The sequence below is a fragment of the Gopherus flavomarginatus genome, chromosome 5 (genome assembly GCF_025201925.1).
Source record: "Gopherus flavomarginatus isolate rGopFla2 chromosome 5, rGopFla2.mat.asm, whole genome shotgun sequence".
NCBI classification, from domain to species: domain Eukaryota; kingdom Metazoa; phylum Chordata; order Testudines; family Testudinidae; genus Gopherus; species Gopherus flavomarginatus.
In genome coordinates, this window is record NC_066621.1 from 46,238,263 (window position 1) to 46,251,412 (window position 13,150).

The window sequence follows — 13,150 nt, forward strand, 5'->3', positions numbered from 1 at the left end:
AATTATATTTCCCATTTTTGTTCATTGTTCACCCTTTTATAGCTTGTAACCACATATATAGGGGCATCCTTCTCTTTTAATGGAGAAAGTGTCACGTGCTCCAAGAAAACAGGTCCAGATTTTCTCTATGTGCAGGAATTGCATGAGGGATTTCCTTTGTGGCAAAAAGCATCAATTATAGAAACATACTAATCTGATAGTTGATATTGGCTTAAATCTGTGCTGGAGAGAGCCACTAATACAATGTTTAACCTCAGGCATGGAACTCAGTCCAAGCATTTAGCTTTTTAGGTTGGGTAATTCACTGGAAAAAAATCCATTTAACACTGGTTATGTCTTGTAGCCATGTAGTTTGAGTAGAAGCTGCTTCAAAACATTAAACACTTTACTGACAATCCTGACTTTAGCTAATGCTATGCTGTCTTGTATTAACTGTGTTGAAGATGGAACAGAATCAATAATAAAGGAACAGAATTGCATAATCTTAAAAAGCTTAATGGTACAGCTTCTGTTGACTACAGTTGGTGAGACAATTTGATCTAGTAATCCAAATCACTAGGCAAATAACATTTTAACGTATTTATTATGGAATGAGCGTTATCCCATTTTTTGTCTTTAAAAATTGAACTGGACATATGCACCTCTGTATAAGGTTATGTGGAGGACTGCAAACTTGGGCCCCAGGTGTGTAGACAGCTCCTTATATGGGTGAACCCTTGAGAGCGTGTGAAGCTCCTAGCCTGTGTAGTCATACAAGGTTATGGTATTGTGGAAAACTTCAACAGACATTAGTCATCTCTGAGTGATGCCTGGATTATATTTGATGTATGGGTCTTGTATTCACAACTACACAATCTAAGAGGCAGGTCCAGTCTGTGATGTATGGCAAAGTAAAGATTTCAACAATACCACTTTTTTTAATCCTTGGAAACCAGCATTATTTCAAGTTAATGTCTGTTTTACCCTTTCCACTGCTTTTAATTTCTCCAGAGCACCTTGAAGTTTTTTTCCTGCTCTGTATTTGCTATCTCTTTCTGTGAATTTGATTCCAGTCACAACAAGCACTTAACAAAACACGAAGCAACCACTGAGGGTGCAGAATTTTCTAGGTTTAGAACTTGAAGCGATTAAAGGAACTTCTGGAAATCCTGGAAGAATCCATGACACTTGTATAACTATCAGGAAACATTATTGCTTTGGAAACTAATAGAAGCAGCTCCATAGACTCCATGGACTGCAGTTTACAGCAGTGGTTCTCAGAGAATTATTAGATGCCTGTTTGCATAGGAGATGATGACCTTATATAGCCCTTGGATGGAATTAAAAAAAAAAAACAAGAAACTTTTTTTCTTTCAGTGTTGATAAGAATCTCATTGTCTGTTGCTCTTGTATTAGATACCACATGGAATGCCTTAATCCACCTCTGAGTGAGGTACCTGTGGATGAATGGTTTTGTCCAGCATGTGCACCAGCTAATGCTGCTGTTGCTGCTGCTGGTAAGTATTTTGATCAAATCACACTTTTTACCCTGATTCAGATCACGGAAGACAGCTGATCTTTGTAAGAAGATGCTGTCCAGTTGTTTAGGCCCCAGATTTGACACCTCCTCCCCCCCTAGTTGTTTTGGTGGGCAGCCTCTTTTGGGCTTATTGACTGGGAAAACAGTGTTTGTATATTAAGATTTTATTCAGGGATTGTAAGCTACGTTGTGTTGTCTTGAAAGTGGGTCTATTACTAGCCCTAGCCTGGCTGGGAATGACAGGGTAGAAGCAACTCTTCTCAATGGCCAGCAAATTATCTAACTGGCTGAAGGAGTGACGTTATCTGGCTTTGGATATATTTGTGCTGCCTTCTTTGCCAAAGGGTCAGTTTGCAGAGATGGAGGGTGTGTGTGTGTGTGTGTGTGTGTGTGTAGTTGGGGGGGCGGGGGAGGAGATGGGATGGATCGATGTCCGGTTCAGAAAACAGAATGAGTATCTTGATTTCGGATTCTATAGTAAAACTTTCAACTCCTTGAAGGAATGTATACTGATAAGTGACCCAGAGGGCTTTTCCTTTTCAGAGACAGATCATGTGAGCGAAGAAGAGGTTGCTGCCCTCATAGCTGATGTCACCCCTACCACCAGTAGGCTACGTCTTAACGTCCGAACTCGAGCAATAGCCAGGACTCGGCAAAGTGAACGAGTTAGGGCAACAGTGAACAGAAACAGAATAACAACTGCACAGCAAATTCAGGTATTGAGAAGTGTCCAGTTAACTTAGAAATATGAACTTAAAATTTGTAATCAGGTCTCTGAAAGACTCTCGTAAGAGAGTTAAAACAAGTCCACTCATTACTAGCTCAGCAGGCTTGGTAGCAATTGAAATCTGACTTCCAGGATTCATAAATTCATAGACTCTAGGACTGGAAGGGACCTCGAGATGGAGATTCCACAACCTCCCTAGGCAATTTATTCCAGTATTTAACCACCCTGACAGTTAGGAACTTTTTCCTAATGTCCAACCTGAACCTCTCTTGCTGCTGTTTAAGCCCATTGCTGCTTGTTCTGTCATTAAAGGCTAATGTTGAGAGTTTTCTCCCTCTTCCTGATGACACCCTTTTAGATACCTGAAAACTGCTATCATGTCTCCTCTGTCTTCTCTTTTCCAAACTAACCACACCCAATTTTTTCAGGCTTCCTTCATAGGTCCTGTTCTCAAGACCTTTAATCATTCTTGTTGCTCTTCTCTGAACCCTCTCCAATTTCTCCACATCTTTCTTGAAATGCAGTGCCCAGAACCCGACACAATACTCCAGTTGAGGCCTAACCAGCGCAGAGTAGAACGGAAGAATGACTGCTTGTGTCTTGCTAACAACACACGTGTTAATGCATCCCAGAATCACGTTTGCTTTTTTTTGCAACAGCATCACACTGTTAACTCATATTAAGCTTGTGGTCCACTATAACCCCCAGATCTCTTTCTGCCGTACTCCTTCCTAGACAGTCTCTTCCCATTCTGTATGTGTGAAACTGATTGTTCCTTCCTAAGTGGAGCACTTTGCATTTGTTTTTATTAAACTTCATCCGGTTTACCTCAGACTGTTTCTCCAATTTGTCCAGATCATTTTGAATTATGACCCTGTCCTCCAGAGCAGTTGCAGTCCCTCCCAGTTTGGTATCATCTGCAAACTTAATAAGCGTACTTTCTATGCCAACATCTAAGTCATTGATGAAGATATTGAACAGAGCCGGTCCCAAAACAGACCCCTGCAGAACCTCATTTGTTATACCTTTCCAGCAGGATTGGGAACCGTTAACAACTACTCTCTGAGTACGGTTATCCAGCCAGTTACGCACCCACCTTATAGTAGGCCCATCTAAATTGTATTTGCCTACTTTATCTGTAAGAATATCATGCGAGACCGTATCAAATGCCTTACTAAAGTCTAGATATACCACATCCACCGCTTCCTCCTTATCCACAAGACTCGTTATCCTATCAAAGAAAGCTATCAGATTGGTTTGATGCGATTTGTCCTTTACAAATCCATGTTGGCTATTCCCTATCACTTTACCACCTTCTAAGTGTTTGCAGATGATTTCCTTAAATTACTTGCTCCATTATCTTCCCTGGCACAGAAGTTAAACTAACTGGTCTGCAGTTTCCTGGGTTGTTTTTATTTCCCTTATTTAAATGATTGCATTCTGGTAAATTGAGACTAATTACAGTACCAGTTGTGCAATGTGTCAGCAAATTGTATAGATGCAAAATTGATTTGAAAAGTGCACTAATTTGCATATCTCTCTGGAGACCTGCATTTTAATACTTGAGTCACAAATGGAATTGAATTTACCATCCTGAATCCCCAGAGGATATTAGTCCACAGTGCAAAGTGCTCCCACAGTTGTGCAAAAGTCTTAGTTTTTTCTTCCATGGTCATGATTGGAATAATTAAGTTCCTTCAGATGAGAACTACTGATGTGTATTGAAAACTCAGGAAGCTCTTGTATATGCTTTAAGCCAATGCTGTTAGGGCTTCACTTGCATAAACCTTGAAAACTCATAATTCATGCCCCAACCTGTCATGGCTTATAGACTGTTCAGAGGTTATTTCTGTACCCGTGATTGGTGGTATATCTTGGGGTTCTTTTTAATGGTTTCAGACACTTAATCTTTTAGTAACACTGTAGAGGTTATCCCTTCTCTCTTGTTTGCTGGAAGTACAGGAAAACTGGCAAGTTGCAAAACCCTTTATGTTTCAGTTGTTAAAAATATCGAAGTTGCAGCCAAAACGTTCTCTACATACTTGCAGAGCTGCAAGTTTTGTCAAGTCAAATTCTACAGAGGCAGTCAAACATAGATAAGAGAGAAGACAGTAGAAGGGAGAGGAAAAAAGAATAGGTTTCTTTTCATAGTCCAGTGGTGGATGAGTGGGTGGTGATTGTCAGTTTGAGGTTGGTGTCAGTTTAAGTGATGCGCAAAGTATCTAATCATCCTGAGGTCTGGTTTGGAAAAAAACTGGATCAGAGGTGAGGTCCATGTTGGATGATGCGTCTCTTCCCTTCCTCCCATCCCCACAGTGGTTAAAGCTGACTATCAGACAAGTCGGTAAAACAAAATCTAGATGAAACCTGAGGAAAAGCCATGGCCTGATGCTCAATAGCCTTGATACCTATAATTAGGAACAAAAAATAAAGAAAAACGAAATAGAGACATAAAGAAGCAACAAAATGACAAAAGCAGAATGAAAGACCAAGACTTTCCCTTCTAAGTTACTCAGTCTAAGATACTTTGTCTCAGTTTCCCGTGGTCTGAGAAGTATATCAGACTGTTAATCACTGTCCTTTCAAAGTTTTCCAGTAGTGCATCTACTCCAAACAATCCTATTTAAAAACAGATCTTGAGCAAACTCAAAGCAATCTGAAATATAGCAACAAGTCCAGTCATCAAAACAAAGTGCAAACAACGTTCCAGCATGCATTCTTAACGTGGTTTAAGTTAAGTGATTTTACGACTTCCCCAAAGAGCCCTAATAAGCCTTAAATTTGTCTCTTTTCTGGAGATATGTCACGTCAGATGGTATGTTGACCCAATTCCTAACTCCCAATATTCAGCCCCCCAAATTTAAAAAGGATCAATAGCACAGTAAAAATCCCACACATTGCTGGATGTACTTTTGAAAAATATAGATGAAAGCAGTTGGTAGATGTTGTTCCCTTTCTCACCCTAGATGCTAACTGCTTAATACAGTTACACTAGAAAAGTGTCTTGAAATCAAAGGTTTTACAGGGTGACTGCTAGTGCTTTTACTCTCTCTCCCTACCTGTTGTTTTAGAAATACAGTGTGTAGCTGTCTCCCTGCAGATGAGAGAGGTGGTGCCCGGGGACTTAATCGTTGCATAGTAGTGCAAGACTGGGTGCCAAGTACTTCCTGTTCAAGAAACCATTCCGAGCTCCACTTCTCCAATCTGCAGAGATGATTACAAACTTTCCCTAGAAAGGTATTATTGCTCACATCATTTTTTTTTTTAAAAAAGCACACCTCTCTTACTCTAGTTGACACTTAGATTTGACTCAAGAGCACAAGTAAAAATCCAATAGCTAAGAGAAGCTCTTCTGCTGTGCCCCTTGTCACATACCGAAGGGTGTTGATTTCAGATTCTCAGATACCTTTGGTATTTGGAGAGGCAGAAACTTCACTCTGTAATTCATGCATTATTCCAGATGTACCCGGTATAGTTAAAATCTGCAATGTTCAGGTACCACCTACTCCGCTCCCCTCCCACCCCCCAACAGAAAATGTTTGTGTGGGGCACATGTTGGCACTCTCAGAGCTTAAAATGCAGTTCTGCCCTAATGAATACCTTTGAAGAAAAAGTTTGGTAGGGTGTTTGACATTTAAAGGATGTTCAGTAGGCTTCAATGCTAACACTACATTGAGATGAAATTTCTTCTGTCAGCTATAGTTTATATTAATTTCCCATTTTGTTTGTTTGTTTACAACCATAAAACACTCCTAAAGCAGTTTTTCTGTAATGTATATGCTATGTATAGTAGTTTATAGGTAAGTCATTTTTCGTAAGTTTATATATTTTATGTAAATATATACAAAGTGTAATAGGCTGATACACTGTAAGCATTGTATCAGCATGAGTTACTCTAAAGAAGTGCGATAATATCTCTTGTACCACATTTATGGTGGTTTGAAATTGCTTTCCCCCTTGACCCCCCAATGTAATATGTGGCGTAGAGGTGGCTTTCACAAAACCATAGCACTTAACCAAGCTGGTTAGGTTAGAGCAGTAGTTCTCAACCTTTGCATGCTACTGTACCTCTGAAGCTGAAACCCCGCCGCTTGGGGAAGAAGCATGTAACTTAGCTTCATGAAGCTCTCTGTGGCTTGATTGCCACTCCCTAATGCCAGCCTTGCACTTGCGACTCCCCTGAACCTCTTCCGCCACTCCAGTGTTGAGAAACACTGATCTAGATGAGTTGATGTACCCCTGGAACACATCTGAGTACCCCCAATGGCCCTGGTTGAGAACTACTGGGTTAGAGTATGTTGTTGTTTACCTTTTTACTAAAAGGTAATGATAGTTGTGCTACCACTGGACAATCAAGGGAGCTCTCTGTTCTCCTCTGGATGATCAGAGTTTGGGTATGTCTACACAAGCCACTCCCCTTCCTGGGCTTCAGAGCCTGAGCTCCAGCCTGAGCCACAGCTTCAGAGCGTTGTCTATACAGCTGTTTTTTAGAGCACTTGTGCAATCTCCACTAGCTGGCATCTGTCAGCCCTGGTTGGGAGCTTGCTTAAAAAGGCTGTGTAGACATACCCTTCATGTACTGAGCTTCGCACTTCAACTCAGGATCTTCAGGAGCTGGATCTTGGAGTTGGGTGCACACCTCTTGTGCAAGGGAAAAGGGACTTGAGCCATGAAATAGTAGTTCCTGCTTATTGTGAGGAAGTGATACTGAAGAGGAGTCTCTCTTATCCTTAAACTGAGCTCCAGGATGTTGGTATTGAGATTTGCTGCCTTTGATGCGTCTGTTGGGTTTTAAGGGGAAAATTTAGCCTGAAAAATGAGGAAGCTAAGATCTTGGGCCCCACGCTGCCTTGACTTTGCTTTCATTTTCGGTCAGTATGGATTAGTATTGCTTTGGGAGAAGCCAGTGGACAGTTGTGTGGGTTTGGGGAAGTTTTGCAGTGACAATGGATGTGATATTCTCCCACTAGAATAAATCATTGGAGTACAAATGTCCCTGGCTTCAAACATTGAGGTAGATTTAAAAAGCCATGGCAATTTTCACTTGAGATGCAGCATGTGCTGGTGACACAGGTGACTTAATTTTAAAGGTGAACCATTTCTTGTTGAGAGCCTGATTCATGATGGTTGGGGAAAAGGGAACCTCAGTGCTGGATCACAAATCCCTTTTTAAACAAGTGCAACAAAACTATCTCAAACTTTTGTTGCTCATTTATGGTATGTATAACTTACGTGTTTTCTTGTTCTGAAATGCAGCGTGTGCCAAGGTATCTGATGTCTTCTCTTCTTGATGAAACAATTGAGGCAGTTGCAGCAGGGCTAAGCACAGCAGTATACCAGCGACCTCTGACACCACGGGCTCCAACCAGGCAGAAAAGGAAAACAGGTAAGGGGATCAGAACCCTTCCAGGATTCCTTGTCTACAAAGTAAAAGGTTTGCGCGAACAAAGTATGAGACAAACTGAAAACAGTACAGCAGATATGTCTGCGTGCCTCCATGATACTGCATGATTACATCACTCTAAAGCTTTTAAAGAGAACTTTTATTCAGTTAAAAAACAGTGATGCACTGAAGCCGAGCTTTTATATCCCTACCCTTCCAACTGCACTATTTAATTCCAGTTTAGAATTATTTGCAGCACATCACAACTTTTTCTTTTGTAAACTTGTTTGTAGTCTGTAGGGGAACTTTGCAGGTTTGTGTGTGTGTGTGCGCGTGCACGTGTGGGGGGAAGGATAGCTCAGTGGTTTGAGCATTGGCCTGCTAAACCCAGGGCTGTGAGTTCAATCCTTGAGGGGGCCACTTAAGGATCTGGGGCAAAAAAATTGGTCCTGCTAGTGAAGGCAGGGGGCTGTACTCAATGACCTTTCGAGGTTCCTTCCAGTTCTAGGAGATTGATATATCTCCATTTTTTTTTTTTTTTTTACGCAGTTCTGTCCTTTATTCAAATACTTTGCTATGCTTAACTCTTCAGGTAGAAAGAAGAAAGCAGGCAAAAAAAGAACTCAGGCAAAGTCTTCTGTTGGAAAAAAGAGTTCAGGGACACGGATCAAGAGACGTAAGCGTCGAGTAAAGAGGAGAAAGGGGAAGAAGATACGAGTAAGTTCAGATGTTAGTTTATGCTGATATAAAAGATCTCTACCATTACTTTAATTTCTCTGGTGTAACGCTGTAAATCTGCTATAAGCCATCGCACACTAAATACATTGTCATAATGGCAGCAGGCATGACTTGAATACAGGCAAATTATGTACAATGTATATAATATAGTCCTAGGAGAATGATACTTAACAGAGGAGCTTTTTTTCATCTATTTTTACTACTCAATACTGTCTTCAGTAAATTTAGAACATAAGAGTGGCCATACTGGGTCAGGCCAAAGGTCCATCTAGCCCAATAGCTTGTCTTCCGACAATGGCCAGAGGGAATGAACAGAACAGGTAATCATCAAATGATCCACCCCGTCGCCCATTCCCAGCTTCTGGCAAACAGAGGCTAGAGACACCATTCCTGCCCATCCTGGCTAATCGCCATTGATGGGCGTATCCTGCATTAATTTATCTAGTTCTTTTTTGAATCCTGTTATAGTCTTGGCCTTCACAACATCCTCTGGCACAATCTGCCTTGGACTTAACTATCTTGAGTAGTTTTATATCATCTGCAAATTTTGCCACCTCACTGTTTACCCGTTTTTCCAGATCATTTATGAATATGTTGAATAGGACTGGTCCCAGTACAGACCCCTGGGGAACACCACTATTTACCTCTCCCCATTCTGAAAACTTATTCCTACCCTTTGTTTCTTATCTTTTAACCAGTTACCAGTCCATGAGAGGACCTTCCCTCTTATACCATGAGCGCTTAATGTTGAGAGTGCTACTGTTCCTACTGTAGCACTATATGAAAAGAGCTTCATCATGTTTCTGATCTGGACCAGTAGTGCTAGGGATTGAGCATTCTTCCCCTAACTCTTCCACTGAAATCCCTGGGAAACGAGTTTCTTCACTTCTGCAGTATGGGAGAATGGGAAGTTAGTCTTCTTGAACTAACTTCTACGCATATTTGCGTGGCTTGCTGGGAAACCCTGGAATTAAACATACGGTTCACTGTATAAACTGAACCCTGCAGATTTCGCACTGCTGTCTTGCCAATGAACTGCCGCTCTTGTTTGACACCAGTCCATGCTCACTTGAAATGTGAGTCTCCATCGTCCTCTGTTCTAAGTCCACTGATTAAGCTATGGAATTTTTGCATCAATATCAAACTTAAGGGTGTGTCTACACTGCAAGTGGTACAGTGTCACAACTGCAGCGCTGCAGCTTGTCATGCTCTGCTTTAAATGGTGATGATTCCCTACAGTTACAACTTTCCCTTGCCACAGTCTCTAGAGTAGTTAAGATAATGGGGAGTTTGATAGCATCCCTTTTGAATGACAGACTCTTCTGTTAAGGTATTGTATTTCAGAAATGGAAATGACCACTCAAGTTAATGTAATATGTGCAACTTACTGAGTGTATATGTAAAATTACCCTCATCAACCTATGCAGGTTCCATTATACTGTCTATAATACACTAAATAAAAATAGTAAACAATGTAGTCCTCCCCATATCAGATGTACACTAGTGAGAGAAGTTAGGGCCTCTAACACAGAGCACACTCATGCCCACCACCTGCAGGCCTCGCTCATTCTTAACTTGCTTGCTCTGCAAACTTCACCCCAAATCAAAGTAAAATATCTTTTTGTAAACTGCCACATGCTTTTAGTGCCAGGTATCACCCCCTCTTCCCTCCTTGCACTTGTAGCTAATTTGGATGTTGATAGAAGCCTGTCTTACAATGCATAGTAGTCGTCAACTTTTTTTTCTTCACCTGTCCAGGTGAAAAATGACGTTACTGCTCGCTCCCGTATTGCAAGAACCCTTGGCCTTGGTAGACCTGTACGTGGAGCTTCAATCCCTTCTGTATATAAACCGATAGAACCCTCACTTGGCCTTATGAGAGCAGATATTGGTGCAGCTTCTCTGTCTGTGTTTGGAGATCCCTATGAACTGGACCCATATGACAGGTAAGATCTTGGGATCAAGACCACAGATCTGATAATTTATCAGATGTTTTTTAATGCTGTTAAAATATTTTAATACTAAATATCTGGATGCTTTCAAAATTAAATATTTCAAATATATATGTTTTTGGAGGGAGGTCAGAATGAAGCCTAAGATTATGTCACAGAGGTCATGGAAGTCACAGATTCCGTGAATTCCAGAGATCTCTGTGACATTTTCTGCTTCAGTCCTGGGGCAGTGGAGCTGGAGCTGTCAGGTGGCAGGGGACCTCCCACACCTCTGAGCTGCTGTTGGGGGCAGGTGCTGGATCACCCCCCACCACTGCAGCAGGGCTCAGGCTTGGGGTTGCATCACCCTCTCAGTACTATTTTGTCACTGTTATTTTTAGTAAAAAGTCAGGGATAGGTCACAGGCTTCCATGAATTTTTGTTTGTTGTCCATGACCTGTCCCTGACTTTTTAAAAATAATGGTGACAAAATCTTAGCCTTAGTCATAATATTTACCAGTACACCTCTACCCTGCTATAATGCGACCCGATATAACACGGGTTTGCATATAGTGCGGTAGCAGTGGGGCTCTGGCTGCTGCAGGGAGCCCCGGACGCCTTCAGTCACTGCCGGAGCCCTGCTGCTGCCACCTCGGGGCTGTGGCAGTGGGGCTCGGACGGCGCTTTAAAGAGTCTGGCCTCCCTGCAGCAGCTGGAGGCTGGAGCTCTTTAAATCACTGCTGGAGCCCTGCCACCCCTACTCTGATATATCGGGGTTTCAGCTATAACATGGTAGGGATTTTTGACTCCCTACGACCACGTTATAGCGGGGTAGAGGTGTGATATAAAACTGCAGACCAAAAGATGACTAGTGGTTGTGCCCAATTTCAGACCTTTTAGAGGGGCCTGATTTTCAGAAATTGCTGAGGATATCCACCCTCTGAAAATTAGGCCTTTTTAAGAAGTTTTAATGTTGGGCATACAGAAATCATTAGTCGCTTTTGTCATTTTGTGTGTGAAGCTACTTAAGTGTCTTTAGAATGTGATTCTTGTTAACTAACTAGTGACTGACTGATATTCTTTATTAAGAAGTAGTTAGCAAATTTTGGGGGGTATAATGATGCAGTGCCTTAACTCTAAAAGTACAATGAATCTGTGGAGTTATATGGGTCTCTTCTCTCTCATTCCCTTCAATTTTTAAACCTTGAATCAGAAGAAATCCCGCCAGATCATGTCAAAATGCCACTTCTGAGTCACTTATCTCATGAAGAAATCTGAAACTCCTTTTTAAAGCATAATCTTAAATTGAAAAGCATATTTGACCACTGTCATTACAGGGATACTGCCCATTTGAAGTCTAATAGTCTTTAAATTTTTTCTAAAATATGTTTCAGATAAGACACTTTCCCTTGAATATCCCCCTAACTTTTGTAATTTTTATAGTTACGTTTACCTATATGTTTAAAAAAAAAAATCTTTCCTGTTGCAGTTTGAGACACCATACAAACAAGTATAAAGAACTATTGTATGCAAAAGTTAGGAAAAAAGTTTCTTCCCTTTATTTTGGTTATATTCTTACAGGTCTAGTAGCCTTTACTGTGATGTCAAGAGTAGATAATTGTTTAAACAAGGGTTTTGAAGTTGACTGTTTCTCTTTGTGTTTGTTTGTGTCTGCAGTAATGAAGAGATTCCAGCCAACCCAGCTTCACCTGTGAGCGCTAAAAGGAGAATTCTTTCCCAGTCTGCATTAAGATCTCATCGGCCTGTGGCTAGACCCATTTCTGTGGGACTTTCTGGGTAAGGTAGCCAAATTATTATTATTTTTTTTATTGTATGAAACAGACATTATAGAAGGAATCTGGGTCATAAGACTGAGTGAGCTTTTCTGGGTATCCAGAATCAGAGCACATTTTGGCCCTTCTTGGGCAGTTACTAAGGAACTATAACTAAGGCTCCGTGTTTGTCATAGAGATCACAGAAGTCATGGATGTGCCTGGTCTGGGGGCCGCCTGAGCAGCTTGGACAGTCCCCAAGCCAGGCGCACTGGTCACTGCTGGGGCAGTCTTGGGCCCTCCTCTGCCCCCCAGCAGCAGGAGTTTGGGTGTGGGGGGGCTCAGGGTTGGGGTGCGGGGCAGTGCTTACCTCGGGAGGCTCCCCAAAAGGGTGACAGGAACTCCCCTCCCTCAGCTCCTAGCTCCGTATGCTGTCCCTGCCTGCAGGCACTGCCCCTGGAGCTCCCATTGGCCATGGTTCCCAGCCAATGGGAGCTGCAGACCTGGGGCTTGGTGTGGAGCGGAGGCAGCACATGGAGCTAGGAGCTGGGGTTGCTTCCCAGGAGCTGGGTAAGGAGCTTACCCCAGCCCCACCAACCCTTTGCCCCCACATGCACCTGAGGGCACCCCCTGGGCCATAACCCTCCCCCCCAAGAGCACCCGGCATGCCCCCCAGCAGCTGCTGCATCCCCCTATCATGCCCACCCAGCACCTGCCAGGCCCCCAGGGCCGCCCTCCTGAGCTGCCCGCACCCCCCATTTTAGTCAGAGACATATAGTAAAAGTCATGGACAGGTCATCACGGGCCAAGAATTTTTGTTTATTGCCTGTGACCTGTCTATGACTTTTACTAAAAATACGTGACTAAAACATAGCCTTAACCATAACACAGTTTACACTAATAACAGTTCAATTAATGTAGTTACGTTGAGACACTTGCAGTTGTTGTTGTGTTGTTTTTGTTTTTTTTAAGGCACTTAGCCTTGTGCTTTGAACTCAACAATGCTTTCTTTGGCTGTTTTTCCTCGTGATTCACTCTGTCTCATTTTTATATCATCCTTGCTTGCTCTTCATTCAGTAG

The 13,150-nt window shown here is 42.1% G+C and overlaps 1 protein-coding gene across 2 annotated transcripts in view; it reads left to right on the plus strand.

The window, feature by feature from the left end:
* The window catches only part of PHRF1 (PHD and ring finger domains 1), a 46,985-nt gene that overhangs the window by 15,395 nt on the left and 18,440 nt on the right, over positions 1-13,150 (plus strand). For both annotated transcript variants that reach the window (XM_050952777.1, XM_050952778.1), the window contains exons 7-12: positions 1,396-1,496; positions 2,063-2,235; positions 7,503-7,632; positions 8,222-8,346; positions 10,126-10,313; positions 11,976-12,095. In XM_050952777.1, the coding sequence (XP_050808734.1) occupies positions 1,396-1,496; positions 2,063-2,235; positions 7,503-7,632; positions 8,222-8,346; positions 10,126-10,313; positions 11,976-12,095 (837 nt within the window). The remainder of the gene's footprint in view (positions 1-1,395; positions 1,497-2,062; positions 2,236-7,502; positions 7,633-8,221; positions 8,347-10,125; positions 10,314-11,975; positions 12,096-13,150) is intronic.